General features: G+C 58.2%; 1 protein-coding gene across 4 annotated transcripts; it reads right to left on the reverse strand.

Annotated features, from left to right (window-relative positions):
• Positions 1-1,248: 1,248 nt before the first annotated feature.
• FBXO46 (F-box protein 46) lies at positions 1,249-21,479 on the reverse strand. Of its 4 annotated transcripts, none has more exons than XM_048834323.2 (2): positions 21,403-21,479; positions 1,249-5,278 (listed from the first exon to the last, which is right to left on the reverse strand). In XM_048834323.2, exon 2 carries the CDS (start codon positions 5,192-5,194, stop codon positions 3,200-3,202), a length of 1,995 nt encoding a protein of 664 aa, XP_048690280.2. In that variant the 5' UTR covers positions 5,195-5,278; positions 21,403-21,479; the 3' UTR covers positions 1,249-3,199. The 4 variants fall into 4 exon arrangements, with proteins under 4 accessions (XP_048690280.2, XP_048690281.2, XP_048690278.2 ...); XM_048834324.2 differs by lacking the exon at positions 21,403-21,479 and adding an exon at positions 11,047-11,451; XM_048834321.2 differs by lacking the exon at positions 21,403-21,479 and adding an exon at positions 10,383-10,663.
• Positions 21,480-21,838: the final 359 nt, after the last annotated feature.

The raw sequence follows: 21,838 nt of genomic DNA on the forward strand, positions 1-21,838 counted from the left end.
CACTGGCCAACGGAGCAGCATGGGAAGCAACCTGGCCTAGATCAGCTTTGAGTTGGCAGCTTTAACTTACAGTGACCCTCCCCTCGGGCCAAACGTTAGGAGGGCGGGTGGCAGCTTACCCTGAGAAACACCATTTGGGCTAACATTCACATTAGCACAACTCACACGCCCTACAGTGCAGATGCAGGCAAGCTCTGGACAAGCGCGGCTAGTCCTCCAGCACCTTCCCACCATCATCCCAAGGGCCCAGCCTGGACAGCCAAGGCCCCCCACAACACACTGCGAACAGGGGGCATTTCCCAGAGCGCAGGGGACGTGACAATCTAGCCAGGGCGGGGGCAGGGACAGACCTCGCTGGCCACAAGGGAGGCTTGGAAATTTCCCCCAAACCTTGTTTTCTGGATGGGTAATTGGGTTAAGAAGTAAATGTAATTGTTCACAAAAGGCATCTGCTTCCTGCAGGCAACTTAGATTTGGTTCATCAAAAAAACCCAGCCCCCCTAGATAATTTCAAGTCAGAGAGGCTCATGGGAGCCGCATACGGCTGCCTCGTTTGCCCATTCCCCTTTATGGGCCAGACTTCCCAAATGAACTTCATTTCCCGCATTGCAGCCAGCGGCCCCTCTCCATGAGCGTGGTGCATCTTGGAAGCCATCACCCAGCCAGGGTCCCGAGGGACGAGGAGCAGGAAGCACCCAAACTACAACTCCCATGAGGCACTGCAGCAGGACAGGGCTTTCTGCCCCCCCCCCCCCGCCTTCCAAATTGACCACAGCAAATGTTGGCCAAAACAATTTTTTTCATTCTTATCCAAATTTTCCCACCAGTTTGCCTCAAGCGTCAAATGGCTCCGCAGCTCCTCCAACATGGGACCTGAGGGGAAGTGAGGCAGCCGCTGCCTGAGTTTGCAGAGAGCCTGAAATAACAGCTCCAGACGGCTGGCCTGCCTGCATCACTTCAACAGGGGCTGCCTCCCACACAACTCTGAACGCCACTAACCCTTTCAAGCCCGGCAGAATGGGGCAGGAGCACGCTCTGAAGAGCTATCAGAGGAAAAGGTCGGCATTAAGATGGTGAATGCATTACCAGTCTTTAATGCCACACGGCTGGGTGGCGGGGGGGAACATGATTCATTTTATTCTGGAGGAGGGAGCCAGCTAAGTGGAGGAGGCAATTTCTCTATCTTTCAAAAGCCCTTTTTTGACAGGGGAGGGGACGAGGGGAAAAAAAGAAAAATCACCCCCCGAGTCAGTTTTCCTGTTGTTTAATTTGTTTTCCACTCAACAGTCATTTGAAAAGTCACACATGCACAGAGACAGGCGTATAAATACCAGGCGGAGCTGTGCCCGTGCCGGGGGATCCGGAACCAGATCGGCACCTGGGGACTAGAGCACCACGGGCCGACGGCCTCCTCAGGGCAAGAGGGTGGGGATGCAAATGGGCCCGACGGGGAAGGCAGGGAATGGCCCCCTGATTTCGGACCATGATGCTAGCCGAGAATTGAGGTGTAGCCATTGGCCACATGAGCCCAATGACACAAGAACTGGTAGGGCCCCACCATGCTCGTGTGTAAGCCAAGAGACTAGGGCTAGGATTTCAAGGCAACTTGTGGTGGGGGGTGGGAGGAAGAGGGGATAAGATCTGTGGGTTCAAATTAAAAGGCCGCAAAAAGGGAGGGAGTGGAACAGTCAGCAGCTGGGGGAGAAGCGCCCCCGACCCTGTTGGTGGGAGCCCAGCACCCGGCTGGATGAGGCTGGAACAATGAGGGGATAAGGCCGTTTGTAGGGGGAAGGAATCAGGACCCCAGGGGGCAAAGAGGCAGGGTGAAAGGCTGCTCTGGCCATTAGCCCCAGTTCCAGGCACGGGTGGGGAGGCTGAGGGCCAGACCCCCAGTTGGCATGTCATTTGGCACCACTGAAGCCATCAGGCCAACTCATTCCAGCTGTGGGGCTGGCCTGGCGGTTACAGAAATGCCCACCCTCCCCTGGAACTGGTCCGCTCCGGCCTGTGGGGAGTGGAGAGCTGGGTTCCTTTGCCCACCAGTCCATATGGGGGTTAGAACTACAGGACGGGACCCCAAAGAGCCGGTGACACTGGCCGATAGCGACCGGAGCCAGGCTGGGGCCAACCCCATGGACAATCCCCCTTCCCCCAAGCAACGTGGCTAGAAGAAAAGGGGAGGAACCAGCCGACGGCCAGAGGGAGGCCAGCAGCCACCACCCCCTCTCGCTGAGAACCCAGGTGTCTGAGCAGCTTGGCAAAGTCAACTGGTGGCCATCATGCTAAGAAACCCACGGCTACGACAAGCTGCCACTCGGCTTCAGAGAGGCTGCTGCATGTAGGCAAGGATGGGGACAAAGGGGGCTCTCTCGTGGGGGGGGCATCCCCTCCAGCTCCCTTGCTGCTGTGACCCACTCGCTGGCTCTGAGCAGGGGCAGGGTTGGCTGGTCTCGTGACGGGTTCTACCAGTGGGCCTGCCTCTCTCTCCAGAGGCTGATTTCTTGTCCCCCGATGTGTGTTCGTGTGAGCAGCTCGGACTGGAAACGGGACCCCCAGCTGGCGTGACGCTCGCCATGCCAGCCCGCAGGGCCGGGAGCCCTCTCTTGGAGAGGCTAATCAGTGATCAGAACGGGTGCGGTGCCCCCCCGAACGAGGGCATGGGAGGAGCGGACCCTAGCAGCGGTGGGGGTTTCACAGCTTCAGGCAGCAGAGCCTGGCTCCGATCACACGCTCCTTCCGGTAGGCGGGGGCTGCCACGTGCCCGCTGGCAGCAGGACAGATGGGCTGAGGGGAGCTCTGCTCCAGCAAGGGGGGAAGGAGATTGGGGATGAATCCACCGATGATAACCTACCAGTGCTCACCAAGCAGGTAGGAGCGGCAGATGAGAAGGGCTGGACACGAGGCTAGCAGGAGAATTCACAACCGCTCCCCCCGAAGCCACCAACAAGCTGCAAAGCCGGGGCACAGCAAGGACCCCCTGCCCAGGCAGGCGGGCGGGGCTGGATGCCGTAGTGGCTGGGGGAAGAGGCGATCTGGCCCCGGCCCAGTATAGTTTTGCAGGTGGGTGAGTCGATTTCTTTTGGGATGGGCTGCAGCCAAGATCAGCACCAGACAGCCAGGCAAACAAATCAAACCCCACACACACACACACACGCACGAGACCTCGTGGGCTCCCGCCCCAGCGCCTGTCCGCCCCACCTCACCTCCCGTCCTCCCGCCTGGCCGCTCGGTCCCTCAGCATGTCGCAGGGCAGCACCCAGTTGTTATCGTGTAGCCCCACCCGGCAGCCCGGCGTGTCCTTGTCCGTGCGCCGACAGCACATCCAGTAGGAGCGTCCGTAAGGCAAGTCGTGGTGGTAGGGCTTGGGGTGCCAGCGGCATAGAGACACGTCCCCCTTCTCGTAGTGCTTCTTGCACTGCTTGCAGGGGTCGTCCCGGTACAGCGGGTCCCTGTTCCAGCGGGAGTCTGTGGCCTGCACGCCGAACGTCTCGATGATGGATTTGAAGTAGTGGCAGGTGCATTTCAAGGCGGCCAGCGACTGGGTGGGGAGGTAACTGAAGATCTTCACCATGATGTGCTCGGGGAGCAGAAGCATGTACTGGCGGGGCTCCAGCAAGCGCTGGATCTTGAAGCGGATCTCCAGGAAGTCGTGGGAGACGTGCCGGTAGAGGCGGCACAGCGAGGTGTCCGAGGCCGCCGGCTCCAGCCCGGGCCCGTCCGGCCACTCCACGCCCCCCTCGCCGTTGTTCTTCTTGCTGTCCAGGAGGGAGCCGGCAGCCTCCCGGGTGTCCTCGGGCCGGGGGGCCTGGGCGTGAAGGAAGAAGAGCTGGCCGGGGGGCGGATCCTCGCAGGCGGAGCACAGCCCGTCCGGGGTGGGGGTCCCCACCGTCAGACACACCGTCTCCTCCTTCATGTTCTTGGTGCTGTCCTTGCCGAAGAAGACGCACTGATCCACCACGCCCGTCACCACCACGTCCACGTGGAAGCCGGCCACGCAGTCCCGGGGCGTTGCCGCTGGCCCCCCCAGCTTCTCCCCGGCCCTGCCTTCGGGGCCGGCGTCCAGCTTGCCCGGCAAGGCCTGGCTCTCACCGCAGCTCATCTCCAAGTCGGGCGGCTCGCTGGCCCCATCGCCCTTGGGCGCGGCACTGGACAGCAGGAAGTCCACGTTGTTGGGCAGGGAGTCGCGGGAGGGGCTGATCAGCTGGTAGAGGTCGCAGGTGATCTTGTCCTTGGCATGGGCACCGGAGCCGGTGGCGGGGCCCCCGGTGCCGCAGCTCATGAACATGCAGTTGGGGCGGGTGCCGGAGCCCACCTCGGGGGGCGAGCGGGGGTCCCGGCTGCTGGAGATGCGGAAGGCGATGCGCACCTCGCCGGGGCTATGCTGGGAGTTGGCCACGCACTCGGCCGTCTCGGAGCACAGTCCGTTCTGCCGCAGGACGCTCCGCTCCTCCTGCTGCGACTCGAAATGGGCCACCGCCTCGGCCACCCGGCTGCAGTCCTGGCCCCCCCCTCCGCCCACCACGTTCTTCTCCCCGTCCGCCTGCTCCTGATCCGCCGAGAGGAACACCACGGGGGAGGGCGGGGCCGCCGGCGCCCCCCCGGGGCAAGGCCGCGAGTAGCTCTGCAGAGCCAGCGCCGTGCGCTGCTCCACCAGGGCCACCATCTCGGCCACGGAGAGCAGGTCCGTGTCGCCGCCCGGCTCAGCGTGGGCCTCCGGGCACAGGTACACGTCCTCCGCCTCCTTGCTGCCCTCCTTATCCTTCCCCAGGCACGGCTTGCCCTTGCTGGGGTCGTGTGAGCGCCGTCGGCGCTTGGCCTTGGAGCTGTCGCTCCCCCATTTGCCCTTGACCTTCATGGTGCTCGCGCGGCTGCTGCTGCTGCACTGGTGGGCCACGAAGAAGGCGATCTTCTCCTTGGTGTTGCCTGGCTTGATGACGTACCAGGTGTCCAGCAGCACCCGGCCCTCCTCCCCCTGGCTGGGGCTGGGGGAGACCAGGGGAGGCGGCGGTGGGGCCGGGGCGGGCGGGGTGTTCTCGGAGCAGGCCTCCCCGCTCTCCTCCCCCTCCTTGGCTTTGCAGGCAAAGTCCCCAAAGGGCTTCTTCACCAGGCTGCCGCCGCACGGCTTGTTCTGGGAGTAGGTGCCGAAGGGCCGTGGGCACCACAGCTGGATGTGCGAGAAGGTGTTCTGATCCATCCCGGGCTCATGGCACAGGCGGTGCCCCCCTAGCTCATGGCGCTCTGGTGCCGGACGCCGAGATCTTCACCGGCTTGGAGCCACCTGGAGAAAGGGAGAGACACAGACTGATCAGCGAGGCTGGATGGAAACGAATCGGTCTGCCGTCCTGGGAACCAGCACAAGGGTTCGCCCACTCCAGACTCAAGGATCTAGGAGTATGAGCCAGCCCATAACTAATGCCACATGGCCTCCACCACAGCCCACCGGCAGGAGGGGAGACCGACATGTCCTGGCCCAGCACCAAACCCCGTTGCTGAACCCCCTGCCCCCTCCCATCCTGGCTGCCCATAGGCCCTGGCTTTCCCCACAGCACAGGTCTCTGCTGTCAGTGCAGGTTTCTGTAAGGGGAGGGGTGGCACTGGGGATCGTCCCCTTTAAAGATGGAACAAGCACGCTAGGGGAAGCGGGTTGGGGGCTTCCATTCGCCCAATCTCCTGAGACGAGGAGGAGGGGGCAGCTGGCCAAACGGAAAGGCAGCAAGTTCCTAAGGGGGCAGAGGGAATACATGTTCTCACAGTGTGCCGTGAGCCTGCGGAACTCTCTGCCACAGGACACTGTTAAGACCAAGAGCAAAACAGGATCAGTCGCTACCATGGGGAAAAAAAACAGTGCCCAGAGCTAGAACAGCAAGTAATGTGCAAAACAGGACTGGGAACAATCAACCCTTGCAGCTCAAGTTACCATAACAAAGCTCGCTTGCAATGAGCACTTTGCAGGCATCAACAGCTCAGAAGATGCCCTCCTACCCCACACATGCTGCCCACCCCATCTCCCTGCGCTATGGGGCCTTTCACCCTCCAAAAGTCCCCATGGTGCCTCTCAGTTCAAGTCCTGCTCTTGGTTACAGGCACTACACATCACCACTGAAATACAGCTGCCTCTGGGGCGGAACATGGGAGCTGTTTAACCGCACACAGCCACAGGATAGCGGTGTGGGACAGGAAGTGAAGTATCCCCCATCACACCGAAATGGCAGGACAAGCTCCCAGAGGCACAAGTCTGAATTTTGCACAGACACTGGGGTTAATCCTTCCACTTAGTGCAAAAAACGAAATGGATTTTTTTTTCCAATGGCCACAGTGTCAGTGTCACGTATTATCGGAAAGACGGTGTCCCAGGCAGCACAGCACGGGCACTGGGGCCAGCCCTGACTGCCAGGGGAGAGGCCCCTACTGAGCCCCCCCTCTGCTCCCTGAAGCACAGCGCCCCCTGGGGCTGGCACTGGGCTCAGCACTGACTGCCAGGGGTGAGCTCCCTACTGAGCCCCCGTCCCGCTCCTTGCGGCACAGCGCCCCCTAGCGCTGCGCTGGGGCATTGGGGTCACCATTGACTGCCAGGGGAGAGCACCAGCCGCGACCTCCTACCCACGTACTAACCAGGCAGACCCTGCCTAACTTGTGACCCCCTCTCTGGGGTCAAGAGGCCAGACGGGGATGAGGCAGGAACTCAGGCCCCAAAGAGACTGTACCCCGACGCTCATGCCCACAGTCTGCCCCTGGAGATTCGCTCCCACCTGCCCCCAGGGGCTCATGCCCACAGCCTGCATCCCCCCTACCAGGATGCATTCAGGTATGAAGGAGGGCTGCATCCCTTCCTCTGCAGCCTACAGCCCCCAGGGAGGCGGGACAGAATCACAGGCCACGCCCTCAAGGGAGGACAGGCTACAGGGCCCCCTCCCTGACGCCAGCTCTTCCCATTCGGCCACGCCTGGGCACAGCACAGCCAAGGACCCCTTGCTAGCGAGGACAGCCAGGCACAGAGCCCCCCCCGCCACAGGACTGTGGTTAGAGGCTGGCCACCTGCAAGTGACACCAGACAAGAGCACTGGCCCAGGGCCAGCTACGTGCCAGTCAGAGGCTGCCCGTGGCTGGGCTGGGTTCTTCTTGGAGCCGATGCTGCTCCCTACGTGTCCAGCGGAGTAAGTCACTCACTTCCTGTGAGCACAAGCACAGCCCAGCACGCTCCACAAGGGAAGGGAGACAAGACTTGGCGCAGGGACATGGTGACTCCACGGCAGAGCCGGTAGAACCCAAGAGTCCGGACACCTGGCCCCCCCCACAACTAACCACTAGGCCCCACTCCCCCTCCAGAGCCAAGAAGGCAGGAGTCCTGACTCTCAGCTCCAACAGCTCTAACCACTAGACTCCACTCCCCCCATCCCAGAGCCAAAACCAGAACCCAGTCCTGACTCCCAAGTCCCATGTCTTCACCCCCATTTCCAAATGCTGTGGAAAGAATGGGGGTGAGTTATCCTCAGACCTGATGATATCTTCATTTGACAAAATAAAATATGAGGGGGACCTAGGAGTTCAGGGCTGGGGGCAGCCAAAGTTGCCTGCTGGACCTAATCTGTTCCTGCAGGGCGGGCCATAGATGGGGTGAGAAGTTTTGACCCACCAGAACCAACTGGCTCTTTCAGTATCTCTGGGGGAGCCAGAGCAGGCAGGTGGGGAGGAGAGAGGGGAGGCGGTTTAAAGACGGGTTCTGCTCCTGGGGCTGCATCAAGTTTCACTTATCCCGGGCATGGTCGCAGAAGCGATTGGCGCATCTACCAAATGCCCACGTCCGAGGCAGCTGCCTGTTCATTGGGATGAGTTTCTGGGAGACAGACTGAACAAAGAACCCACTCCCTGGGCCAGCGGGGCTAGAGATGCACAGAAGAATTAATCAGACCAGGAGCCCATCTACCCTGGTATCCCGGCTCCAAGAGTGGCCTACACCGGCTGCTTCACAGGGAGGTGCAAGAAACCCCCAGTGGACAATTATGGAATAGCTGCTCCCAGAAGACTAACAGGGCTGCTCCCAGAAAGTTTCCTCCTTCCACCAACCCACCAGTTAGTGATCAGCTCATTCTCTTAGGCACCAGATCTTAGATCCCTCCGAAACTTACACCTATATCCTACCACATCTACCTGTAGGCGGTGCCTTTATCCACACAGACGCCTAGTCCTTGTCTGGAGCCATCCAAACACTTGCCTTCAACGGGATCATGTGGCAATGAGTTCCACAAGCTCATCAGGCAAAACCTAAACTCCTTTCATTACACATTCAGTTTCACTATCCTGCCCCTGCTAGGGAGGGGTGGGACTGGGGAAAAGAAACCTGCATTTGATGCTCCACAGGTTGGGGGCACTGCAGGAGCCGGGGGGACAAAGCTCTACTGAGTAGCCGTCTCCACTCATAAACTCAGGCAGATCAAGGGGTAGCAGTCAGAAGCCCTCACAGGAGCTTGGACCAGTCAAAGGAAGGTGACTTCAAAGCAAGAATTTGAGGGCACGGATGGGCTTACAAGAAAGAAAACATAATGCCAAAGAAAAAGAAAAAAAACGTGTCAACGTGACACTTAAGGTGGCAAATCTGAATACATGGGGAGCCAGGAAAGGCACCCGCCCAGGCTCCCTTGGCCACTCAGCCGTATGGCACGTCCAAAGCACTCAGAGACGGCCAGTTAAACTCCTCCCTGTGCAGTGGGTTACACTGTCAGCAAGACAGAGACCCAGCCTGCCAGGTGTGTGTGGTGGGGGGGGGGGGGAGGGACACGCAGAAATCCACGCAGCATTGACAGCCATGGGCATCAGCCCAAGAGGCAGGCCGGGGGAGGGCAGCAAGGAGTCTGATCTGCCACTGGAATTAAAAGAGGGAGATGTCAGAGAGTCATTTAAAAGCAAGAGCTGGGGAGCCAATGGGGCAGCTGGAGCATCCCACCAACACCCCAGGCCAGGCAGACTGCTCCAGCAGATGGGGCCCAGGACTCCTGGGTTCCATTCCTAGCTTTGTCCCTGACTCATTGTGAGACTCTTACCATGTCACTGCCCCTCCGTGCCTCATTTTCTCCATCTGTAAAATGGGGGTATCAAGCCTTTGGAGAGGTACAGCCCAGTGGTTCTAGGTACTGTTATGCTGAGGGTCCACAGACCATGCCCACCCCAGCAATTGGAGTCCATGGGACTCTCTGCCACTGGCCCGAGTGGCCTGCAAGCCGGCCTGCCACTGGGCTCTGGAGGGAGCATAGCTGGCGGCGCCCTTAGGATCACAGACAGGCGCTGCCATAACGGATCAGAGCAGCGGAGAAAGGCATCGAGTCCTTCGCAAGGCCACGGCCAGCACCAGACGCTCCCAGAAACCTGAGTGGAGAACGTGCAATACCCGGCCCACGGCGGCAGGCTCTGCCTAACCCGGGGCAGCACAGGGCTGGCTTTGGCTCTGAAGCCCATACAGCCAGCCAGCCCGGCAGGACCAGGTTTGACTCCCGCCCTTCAGGCAGCGTTATTTTAACCATGCACAGAGCAGCATGATCCTGATGGACAGGGGATGGGACAGGCCCCAAACCTGCTCCCCGAGGGCTTATCTGCTGGGTCCTTTCATCCACACCACCCTAAAACTTGGGAGGTGCCACACTGCAGGCAGGAGAGTGGTTTGGGGGTGGGGGATGAGGGTACCACTTGGACCCCCCCTCAGACCTTGCCCGATTTCCCCCTTGCCTCTCCCAAGCTGACTTGCTTTTCAAGCTCAGAGGGGCCGGTTGTTGCACCTGTCCGCCCCACCCTGAGGGATCCCGGGTCTCAGGTGGGGCATCCCCCCCCCAAGAGGAGCAATGCATTTCCCCTCCCCTTTCGCTGGTTCTGGCAGGGATTGGATTTGGGAGGGGGGGGTCCCTTTGAAGTTAAAAACAAACAAACGGCTCTGGTACTAAAAGCCAGAATTTGGGAAGAAACCAACCCCAGGGATCAGGCCCATGCCAGAGATCCAGCTGGGCCTGCCTCAGCTTCCCGCCAGGGTCTAATAGGGACCCAGCCCCCAGAGCTGGGGGGCGGGGAGGGGGGATCTGGCGGATACCGCACAGCGCTGGGAGCTTCACCACACAGCCCCCCCCCCCCCCCCCGGGGAAGGCAACCTTGGGCAAGTCACTTAGTCGCCGCGTGCCTCAGTTTCCCCCCTCACCTGTAGAACGGGTCTAATCCACCTTCGGGGGGGGGGGGTGGAGCTGCACCCCCACGGCACAACAGGCCTAGGCCGGGGGCGGCTCGGCCCCAGGCAGGAAGAGGCGAGTGAGGAGCCCGGCGTGTGCCCCGCGAGGCGGGCCCCGGCGAGGGTTCAAAGCCCGAGCCCCCTGCGCGCCCTCAACCCCCCCCCGCCCCCCCCTTACCCGAGCCCCCCAAGGCCGGGGGGTCCGATCCGCGCCCGATCCCAGCTGCGGCCCCCTCCCTGCTGGGGCCCGGCCAGCCACAGGTTGCAGCGCAGCCTCCGCGCGGGGCGGGGGGGGGGCCGGCACCGGAGCCACCCAGGGCTGGGCTGTGCCGGCATCTGCCCCCCAAGGGCCGCCGCGCTCCGGCTGCCAGGGGGCGCCTGGTCCTTAAAGGGGCCGCGCCCCCATCACTCGGGCCCGCCGGTCCCTACAGTACAATAGGGGCCTTTGATCCCGACCTCCCCCCCCCCTCCGCCCGCCCGCTCCAGCCATTTGTTGACAGACATATGCATGGCGCTGGCAGCCAATCAGAAGGCCGAGTTTGGGGCATGCCCATATATGGCTGACAGCAGAACCTCAGCCTACCCAGAGGCTTCCTGGTTAGGGAGCGTGGCGCTCTTCCCCAGCCCGGCCGCAGGCGCAGGGCCGGGCCGCGGGAGGGTGAGGGATTATCCCAGTAGCGGAACACATGGAGAATCCAGCGCCAACGCCCCCTCCTTGGCCTCGGCGCCAGCCTGGAGACACAGCTTGCCCTGCCAACACCCGCCCTGCCAGGGAGGGTCTGCCTGCCACCCTCTGGCTTCGGATGAAGCCTCACTAGGACGGGGGTCACGCGTCTGCTCACCGCGGAGCGGGGTCGGGTGACCTCGAGGTGAAAGTCTCCGGCAGGAACCCCTCTGTGAGCCATGCGCAGCTCTCAGCGCTCCTGGGTCAGGGCAGAGTTGGAAGCAGGAGCCCAGGGGGCCCGGGACAGCAGCACAGACCAAACCCCAGTTCTGCTCCCATGGGCAGCAGAGGCAGCATCCAAATTTTAGGGTCTTTCCCCATCTCGGTTTCCTGGAGCTCCCTGGTTCGGTTTGGCAAGCCAGCTGGGGACGCAGCAGGCAAACCTCCCCTGGAAAGCTGGGGGCCTTATCTCTTCATGGTCCACACGCGACCTGATGCCGCAACGTCCGCCTGACTCTGCAGACAGCCTGGGAGGATGGCGAGGTGTGATCTGCCCAGCACTTGCATGCTGGCCCAGTGCATGTTAATTGTAGAAGGGAAGGCCGCTCGGATCACCCAGCCCGACCTCCTGCATAACCCAGAGCAGAGAATGTACCCAGCAGATAGTAATTTTGGGGGTGCTAGAAATAGACACACCCCAGCTGCTGGAAAGACTCCAAGCAAAGGAGAATCCTCCAGCCCGTTATCCTGGTGGTGTGCTAGGGTGTCCTCTTTCCCCTACCAGCCTATCTGCAGCAGCAGACACACTCCTTGGCCTCAGGGCTGACGCCACCTTCATACTGCTTATGCTCATACTCCATCCACGGGGAGCTAGATCCACTGCATGAGCCCGCAAATCTTGGCTGTACGGCAACACCCGGCAGGGCTGGACTCTACGGCACACACCTAGCTCCCCTTGTCCTGCAGCCACCATCCCATCCACGCACGGAGGGAGCCCGGATTAGAACCCTGGTCCTTTTGCTCTATAAACACTTGACCTCCTGGAGCCGGCAGCAGTAAAATCTCCTTTTCCCTCTCTAGGCCACGCACAAGCCCCCAGTGGGATTACACAGTCTCTGTCCATCAGACCAACCCCTCCAATGCGGCCACACAGAAACGGCAGAGCCAGAGGTAGGATGTACCCTGAACAAGGAGGCTTCCAGGCCTCCGTGCCTGTATTAATTGTACCCCCCCCCCCGCCCATGTCTGGGCACACCTCTGAGCTCCAAAGAAACCCCTGCTTCCCGGGATGATGAAGGGGTAGCGGAAGAGCCGCAGCCAGGCCGGCCTGGCTGGAGAGATGTTGGCGGACATGGAACTTTGCACGGCTTCAGTCCCGATCAGTCTGGGACTTTGGTGTCCCTTTCTGGGCATCTTTCCATTGGAAACTCACCCGAAGAGGGCACAGACTGCGAGCGGGTCCAGGGCACATGCTGCCCCTGGAGCTGCACAGCGGCTCTGTGGAAGGGGGAGACGCTGGAGGCTTGGGGTCGCCACAAAGCAAAGGCAAAGATACGCAAGTAAAGGAGGAGCAGGTCGATTACGGCCTGAACACCAGCTTATGGAGAATTGCCACCCAAGCCCCTTCAGCGCCCAGCCAATGCTTCTAGAGAAACCTCTGCAAAAAATTCATCATCCTCACACCCCAGCTTGGAGGCACCAGGTCCCCCAGCAAGTCCGTGGCTGAGCCAGGATTAGACCCAGTGCCCTCTCCTCCTGAGATTCTCGCCATTACAGTAGCACCCAGTGGTGGTGGATCAGCTCCCCAGCGTGGTAGGCAAGTAACAAAGACAGAGCCCTGGAGAGCTCACTGTGTAGGTATGATGGCCACTTGTTTGCCAAGAGGGGCTAGTCAGGAAAAAATCTGAACAGGACACAAACAAAGCCTTAGAAGACATCTCCACCCGCTCCCAAATACAACACAACATCCCCGCTTCCTTTCACTAGTTTTCTTCCTCTCTCCAAGTCCCAATTCAAAGTTGCCCTGAATTTTCACTGCTCTCTGGGCTTCCTCCATCCCCAACTTTCCTCCAAGTCGGGTCTGCTCCTGTGCCGTAAGAACCGCAACTCAGAGGAAAGGAACCGAGAAGCAGCTAGGGCTGGAGAGGCAGGCTAGAGAGGAAAGCACGTGACGGAGGCAAGATGGTCCCAGGTGAGCCTAGTGTAGACGCAGTATTCTGGACCCCCAAGTTCTCAACGCCAGGAGTTATGACAAGGCGCAAGATCTCAGCAGGGCAAGGACTGGGCCAGTGAGTTCTGCGACACCCCTTTAAGCCAAGCTGGTGCCATCTGCCCATCTCCCTTGCCTTTAGGCACCTCCTGAGTGTTTCACTTCTGCAACAGAGTTACCAATTTGAGATGTTCCCTTGCCTTCCTGCACTGATTGACAAGCTGCATTTAAAGGGACAGCAGCTCCTGGTACACAGGCAAGCAGCTCAGGGAGGAGTGTCTGGGATGCCTGAGAGGAGAGGGCTCCATAGATCTAAGAACTGAAACACTCCCCCCCAAAAGACCTTGCAAGGGCAGAGCTGACACCCTAAGCTTCCAAGTGAGGGGGATTTACCAGCTCTGCTCTGCACATCTGGCTCCTCGCCCGCCACTCCAGGGAGGGTCCCCCCCATGACCACAGCTGGCTGCCGACACCTGTAGCCAGCTGCATAGTTAGATCAGACAGGAAGCTGCCTGAACATCCCAGCTCTGCTCTCAAACTCAGCCCAGGTCCCCCCAAGCTCCAGCAATCAATGAATTTCCGGCATGCCCATTGCTGCAGCGTCTCGCTGCTTCTCCGTAGCTGGGCACCCAGCGGGAAGTGGGCTCCCAGCTCTAGGAACGGGGTGGCTGAAAGCAGCAGATGCAGCATGAGAGGTGTAGCGCTTTCTGCTGCAGTCCTAGAACAATGCTCATGATTTGCTGTGTTTTCAAAGCCTTGGTCCTGCGGCCACCTCTCCTCAACCCAAAGCCCGCCATTCAGACGACCCACCCCTGGACATGTCAGAGACTGTGATGAAGAGGGTGTTATAAGTACCAGATGGAGGGATAGCGTCATGCCCCTTGCAATTAGGCCTAACGCTTCAAAGCAAAGGGATCCTCTCTCTCCAGTATCTCAGCTGCCCCAAACTGCACGATGACAAACGCCACCTCCTTGCACAAGATCATCTTAGCCCAGAGTTTCGATTAGCCTCAATCCCAGCCACACCTACAGGAGCGTCTGACTCTGCTGAACCTGGGCTGGTCTTGTGATGCTCAGCAGAGGCCTTTCCTCACCAGGTGACAATTGTTTTATAGCCAGGGCGTAGGTAGGAATTTGACATTTACGAACTCCCACCCATTTGATGCACGCATCCGCATGCCCCATCAGCTCCCCAGGCATCTAGCACACGGGCTGGAGAGCAGAAGGGTGGTGCAAAGCTGGAGATCAAAAATGGTAACCCCAGGGCATATCTCTGAGCATACTTAACACACCATGTGTCATTCATCTGTGGAACGCACTGCAGCAGGGTATTACCGAAGCAAAGAACTCAGAAAGGGATTAGGCATTTAAAGGTAAGGAAAGCATCCACTAGGATGAAAGTCACAAGGGCTACTGAACCTCGAGTACCAGCGCATTTGCCAAACAGTTTGATCTAGCTCAGGTATTTCCAGGGAGCCCTTCAACACCAGTTTTTTGAGGGCAAGAAGGAGGGTATCCCCCCTCTCCAGTGGGTGACAGTGGTACAGTACTATCTGATTGGTCAGTTGAATAGTGGGGGAGGAGGGGTTTACCTCTTCCTGAACCAATTAGGACAGGCTACCTACTGCTGGAATCAGGACTGAACTGGAACCGACCAACGGTGCAGCTAGCCCAGTGCCCCACCTGCTGCAGTAGCAGAAGAGGCCAAAAGGACATCTAGGTGCAGAAATGTCCAGAGAAATGAACTCACAAGCTCAACTCCGAGCTCCAGGAGAATATGCTGGAGTCAGAACTCCTGGGTTCCGCTCCCAGCTATGGCATCAACTTGAGAAAGCCCCTTCCCGTCCCTGAACTTCAGTTTCCCCATCCATAAAAGGGGATAATACCTGCCTTGCAGGAGGCTGGCCAGGCCTGGCTGATGAGTATTTGCAGCAAAGGTCCTGAAGCAGGGCAAATGCTGGTTGCTATTTGGACAGTCTCCTTCCTCCAACTGAGGAGCGGGTTCCCCTTTTGGGCCAGCACTTCCCCAGGGCTTTCCTGGGAAACCCATTAGCATCAGCGTGCCTTCCTCCTTCCAGCTAACCTCATGACCCCAGGCCAAACCAGAGGGTTAGTGCGCGTACGAACCCCGCCTCCAGTCAGAAAACCCGCTTCCCACTAGGAAATGCCCTCAGATCATCTAGCTTGAGCGCCTCAGGACTCGGCCAGAAGGCAGCACCTTTGCCTAGTCTGAAATACAAGCTGGATTCCAGGAACATTTCAAGCTCTTTTGATTTGTTTGTGTAAGGCCTACACAACCCATTTATGCTTCGGGGGCAGCACCCGCCTCTCAAACCCCAGCCCAACTGTGGGGCGTGGACGAAGCAAGCTGAGCTATGAAGGAGGAAGCACACACACAAAAAAGTCTAATTTCTCTGTACACATGGCGTGGGGTGGAGGAACTGTTTACGGCATTTCTATCCCGCTGATTCTTGTTTGTACCTGAGCAGCTCAGATGAGTTGACCCCCATGTCCCAAGTGGAATGAACTCTGAGGCCAAGATGCAGGTTAGCCTGGCATGAGGCTGTTACCTGGTTCACCTCCCAGTTGTTATACTGAGCTTCTTTCCTTTCGCCTCCTCGCCTGCTGCCTCGAGAACTCACCAGCCATACATCCTCACCAAACGTGGCTACCCCACTTTGGACCCTGGCGCTCCACTTGATCCTACCCTTGTCAATACATTACTAAGCATTAGGTGGTGTTTTTTCAGGCAAAGTGCTTCAGGAGGTAGGGCAACTGGGGTCTCCATTATACAGATGAGAGAAATCAATGAGCAGAAATTAAGTGACATTGCCTCGGCGGCAGAAGAATAGAAAGAACCCAAGTGTCCTGCTCTAACCACTGCACCACATTGCCTCTGCTCCATTTCACACTCTCCACTCCAACAGCTTAAAGACCACTTTTTGTGGGGATGGATTACATGTACTCTCAGATTAGAGGGGGCAGTGCAGTGCCAAACAAGGGGTGACAGAAGCTGGAGGGGCCATGTTTGTCTTGGGAATATGGCCAAGAAGCTGAGAGGAAGGGGAGCGTTGCCAGAAGTGGAGGAGGCCATGTTTGTTATCGGCACATGGACAGGAGGCTGAGGTCAGTTTCCAGACTCCCAGGATTTATATAATTACTGTACAGTTACTGAGAAACAACCACACAACTGTCATGCAAATCAGACCTCCGCGGCCAATCCTCCCTCTGTCTGACCAGCCACTGGGTTAAAGCCAGCAGGGCCCATCCTGACCCAGACCGGATGGCCCAGCAGCCCAGGTGGGCAGCCCCTGCTCAGGGAACTGCACAATTGGTGTACAGGTAACTGTACAGCCCCTCCAATCATAGAATCATAGAATATCAGGATTGGAAGGGACCTCAGGAGGTCATCTAGTCCAACCCCCTGCTCAAAAGCAGGACCCATCCCCAATTAAATCATCCCAGCCAGGGCTTTGTCAAGCCTGACCTTAAAAACTTCTAAGGAAGGAGATTCCACCACCTCCCTAGGCAACGCATTCCAGTGTTTCACCACCCTCATAGTGAAAAAGTTTTTCCTAATATCCAACCTAAACCTCCCCCACTGCAACTTGAGACCATTACTCCTTGTCCTGTCCTCTTCCACCACTGAGAATAGTCTAGAACCATCCTCTCTGGAACCACCTCTCAGGTAGTTGAAAGCAGCTATCAAATCCCCCCTCATTCTTCTCTTCCGCAGACTAAACAATCCCAGTTCCCTCAGCCTCTCCTCATAAGTCATGTGTTCCAGACCCCTAATCATTTTTGTTGCCCTTCGCTGGACTCTTTCCAATTTATCCACATCCTTCTTGTAGTGTGGGGCCCAAAACTGGACACAGTACTCCAGATGAGGCCTCACCAATGTCGAATAGAGGGGGACGATCACGTCCCTCGATCTGCTCGCTATGCCCCTACTTATACATTCCAAAATGCCATTGGCCTTCTTGACAACAAGGGCACACTGCTGACTCATATCCAGCTTCTCGTCCACTGTCACCCCTAGGTTCTTTTCCGCAGAACTGCTGCCTAGCCATTCGGTCCCTAGTCTGTAGCTGTGCATTGGGTTCTTCCGTCCTAAGTGCAGGACCCTGCACTTATCCTTATTGAACCTCATCAGATTTCTTTTGGCCCAATCCTCCAATTTGTCTAGGTCCTTCTGTATCCTATCCCTGCCCTCCAGCGTATCTACCACTCCTCCCAGTTTAGTATCATCCGCAAATTTGCTGAGAGTGCAATCCACACCATCCTCCAGATCATTTATGAAGATATTGAACAAAACCGGCCCCAGGACCAACCCCTGGGGCACTTCACTTGACACCGGCTACCAACTAGACATGGAGCCATTGATCACTACCCGTTGAGCCCGACAATCTAGCCAACTTTCTACCCACCTTATAGTGCATTCATCCAGCCCATACTTCTTTAACTTGCTAACAAGAATACTGTGGGAGAGCGTGTCAAAAGCTTTGCTAAAGTCAAGATACAATACATCCACTGCTTTCCCTTCATCCACAGAACCAGTAATCTCATCATAGAAGGCGATTAGATTAGTCAGGCATGACCTTCCCTTGGTGAATCCATGCTGACTGTTCCTGATCACTTTCCTCTCATGTAAGTGCTTCAGGATTGATTCTTTGAGGACCTGCTCCATGATTTTTCCGGGGACTGAAGTGAGGCTGACTGGCCTGTAGTTCCCAGGATCCTCCTTCTTCCCTTTTTTAAAGATTGGCACTACATTAGCCTTTTTCCAGTCATCCGGGACTTCCCCCGTTCGCCACGAGTTTTCAAAGATAATGGCCAATGGCTCTGCAATCACAGCCGCCAGTTCCTTTAGCACTCTCGGATGCAACTTGTCCGGCCCCATGGACTTGTGCACGTCCAGCTTTTCTAAATAGTCCCTAACCACCTCTATCTCCACTGAGGGCTGGCCATCTATTCCCCATGTTGTGATGCCCAGCGCAGCAGTCTGGGAGCTGACCTTGTTCATGAAGACAGAGGCAAAAAAAGCATTGAGTACATTAGCTTTTTCCACATCCTCTGTCACTAGGTTGCCTCCCTCATTCATTAAGGGGCCCACACTTTCCTTGGCTTTCTTCTTGTTGCCAACATACCTGAAGAAACCCTTCTTGTTACTCTTAACATCTCTCGCTAGCTGCAGCTCCAGGTGCGATTTGGCCCTCCTAATTTCATTCCTACATGCCCGAGCAATATTTTTATACTCTTCCCTGGTCGTATGTCCAACCTTCCACTTCTTGTAAGCTTCTTTTTTATGCTTAAGATCCGCTGGGATTTCACCGTTAAGCCAAGCTGGTCGCCTGCCATATTTACTATTCTTTCGACACATCGGGATGGTTTGTCCCTGTAACCTCAACAGGGATTCCTTGAAATACAGCCAGCTCTCCTGGACTCCTTTCCCCTTCAATTGGCTGAAAGCATGTCTACACTGAAAACACTGCACCGATGCAGCTATTCCACTGTAGCACTTAAGTGAAGACACTCTGACGCCGACAGGAGAGAGTTCTCCCGTCGGCACAGTTAATCCACCTCCCCGGGAGGCAGCAGCTATGTCAGTGGAAGAAGGTCTCCCGTCAGCATAGTGCTGTCTACACAGGGGGTTAAGGTCAATATAATGACGTGGCTCAAGGGTGTGGATTTTTCACACCCCAAGTGATATAGTTACACTGACGTAGGTCTGCAGCGTAGACCAGGCCTGAGGAAAATTCAGTGCCAGTATCCTGCGTAATCCACTCACCATCCCTTCCCTAGCTACTGTGGGGCTAATTGACACGCCGCCACAGCTTCATTTACAGAGAAACGGCAGCTGCCCCAGCTCCCCACAGCCCTGCACTCGGTCCTACTCAGCGCCCCATCCTCAGAATCACAGGGCTCCTGACCACACCATGCTCAGCACAGTCTGCAGCTCACCGTGATGACACCCCTTCGGGGAGCCCACCCACCTTTGCAGCCCTGCCTTTTGAAGATCGGTTTCAAACTCCCTAGGACAGCCTCAGCATAGGATGGGAAGACCAGTGAGTTTGATCACACCTGAGCCATTCCCGCTCCAGGCCTGCACCTTGCAATAGCTCTGAGTGCTTTCCCCAGCCCTAGTTTTAAAGGCCCCAATTGGGGAGAGGCCTCCGCAGTCAGAGACATCTGATGGGTGAGAAGCTTCCCTTCATACTCAACCTAAATTTCATTTAATCCCCTTACCACTCGTTATACCCATCTGTAACAGCCTAAATTAGTCCTTTCCCTCCTTGGGCGTTTCAGCAATTCAGGGCTTAATTCGTAATCCCACCTTGCTACTTTACACTTTTCACGAGTAAATTTCAAACTGTTTTACAGAGAATGTTTGAATCCTTTCCCCCGTTTTACAGATGGGAAACCAAGGCACCTAGAGGGCCGTGACTTGGCCCAAAGTCATCCAGCAGGACAGTGGCAGAGCCAGAAAAAGGCATCCTGACTCCCACTCCCGTGCTCTATCCACTAGGCCCCATTGCCCTCCACCCCCCCGATCCTGCAGGGAACTCCCTGCCAGTAGACCACTTCATCCGCATGGAGCTGTAGGAAAAACTGAGGTCTTAGTCTTCATTTAGCCAAGCTAAATATTTGATTCTCAGCGTCGCTGCCCCGTACATCAATCCTTTCAGCTCCCTGTGGCTGAATTCCCTCCAATGCATTAATAGCTTTCTGGTAAGGAGGTGCCCAAAGCAGAACAAAGGATCCCAGGTGAGGTCTCCCCAGAGCTGTACACAGGGGGTCCCCCCTGCAGTGGGATGGCTCTCTGGGTTCCGCTTCACAACTGGATCCTTGTTATTAATCATGATGCTTAGTACGGTAGTATCTAAAGACCAACCAAGAACAGGGCCCCGTTGTACAAGGCATTGTATAAACAGATGGCCATTGCCCCAAAACGCTTAAACTGAACCAGACCAGACAGACAAACCCCCACCTCATTCGCTGCCCACCAGCGGGAAACCACTTGCCAATGAGCAGGGGTGAGAGGAGGTTCGGGTTTCTGGAGGCACAAGTCCCCACCACACCCTGCATTACTGATGGAAACCAGTGACCGGGTCATGCGGGGGCAGGGGTAGGAAGGGGCTTGCAGGTCACCAAGGAAGCGCCAGCCTGGTAGGGCCTTGACCACAGGATGCTCAGTGAGCGACACACACGTAAGGGCAAGCTCATGCTCAAATAAATTGGTTAGTCTCTAAGGTGCCACAAGTCCTCCTTTTCTTTTTGGCACAGTCCTTGTAATTCACCGTCAAAAGTCAGACCCTCCCCCACCTATCCCCCTCCTCTACCCCGTCCCCCAGGAGCCCCTCCCCTCTGCCCCAGATCCCCCACAGCTCATCCTTTCGGCCCATAGCCCCATGAGCCCCCACCCCCACAGCCTCTAACCCCAGCCCGGCCTGCCCTCCCAGCCCCCTCCCTATACTCCCCTCCCCCAACCCTCCCAGCCCCATCCCCTATATCCACAGCCCCCACCCCCACAGCCTCTAACCCCAGCCCAGCCTGCCCTCCCTATACTCCCCTCCCCCAACCCTCCCAGCCCCATCCCCTATATCCACAGCCCCCACCCCCACAGCCTCTAACCCCAGCCCAGCCTGCCCTCCCTATACTCCCCTCCCCCAACCCTCCCAGCCCCATCCCCTATATCCACAGCCCCCACCCCCACAGCCTCTAACCCCAGCCCGGCCTGCCCTCCCAGCCCCCTCCCTATACTCCCCTCCCATCCCCTATATCCACAGCCCCCACCCCCACAGCCTCTAACCCCAGTCCGGCCTGCCCTCCCAGCCCCCTCCCTATACTCCCCTCCCCCAACCCTCCCAGCCCCATCCCCTATATCCACAGCCCCCACCCCCACAGCCTCTAACCCCAGCCCAGCCTGCCCTCCCAGCCCCCTCCCTATACTCCCCTCCCAGCCCCATCCCCTATATCCACAGCCCCCACCCCCACAGCCTCTAACCCCAGCCCAGCCTGCCCTCCCAGCCCCCTCCCTATACTCCCCTCCCCCAACCCTCCCAGCCCCATCCCCTATATCCACAGCCCCCACCCCCACAGCCTCTAACCCCAGCCCGGCCTGCCCTCCCAGCCCCCTCCCCCAACCCTCCCAGCCCCATCCCCTATATCCACAGCCCCCACCCCCACAGCCTCTAACCCCAGCCCAGCCTGCCCTCCCTATACGCCCCTCCCCCACCCGTCCAGCCCCAGCCCCAGCCCCAGCCCCAGCCCCTGGCCGCCCCTCCCCCACAGCCCCCACCCCTCTCCTCGCTCCCCAGCTCTTACCCCTGGGCAGGGGCCAGGCGCGCTGCCCCCTCCCCCAGCAGCAGCTCCTCCTCCTCCTCCCAACGCTTCCGGGTTGCACTGCGCAGGCGCTCCCGGGGTCTGCAGACCCAGGGGCTCCCCGCCGCCGCCCCGCCCTGCATTCTGGGGGCTGTAGTCTCTGGTCCAACCAGGGGCATCCTGGGGGCTGTAGTCTCTGGCCCTCTCCTCACAGCCCCTCCCCATACTGGGCTACCTCGAAGCATAGAAGATCAGGGTTGGAAGGGACCTCAGGAGGTCACCTAGTCCAACCCCCGGCTCAGAGCAGGACCAATCCCCAATTTTTGCCCCAAATCCCTAAATGGGCCCCTCAAGGATTGAATTCGATCTCTTTCATCAGCCGCAGCCAGGGGTTTCCTCTCCGAGGTGGGGGCATGGCGGGGCAGATCCCACATCCTGG

The sequence above is a fragment of the Caretta caretta genome, chromosome 23 (assembly GCF_965140235.1).
Source record: "Caretta caretta isolate rCarCar2 chromosome 23, rCarCar1.hap1, whole genome shotgun sequence".
Classification (NCBI taxonomy): Eukaryota; Metazoa; Chordata; order Testudines; family Cheloniidae; genus Caretta; species Caretta caretta.

Coding starts and splice junctions, on each gene's coding strand:
- FBXO46 (XM_048834323.2), bottom strand. CDS start 5,194: ATGGATCAGAACACCTTCTCGCACATCCAGCTGTGGTGCCCACGGCCC.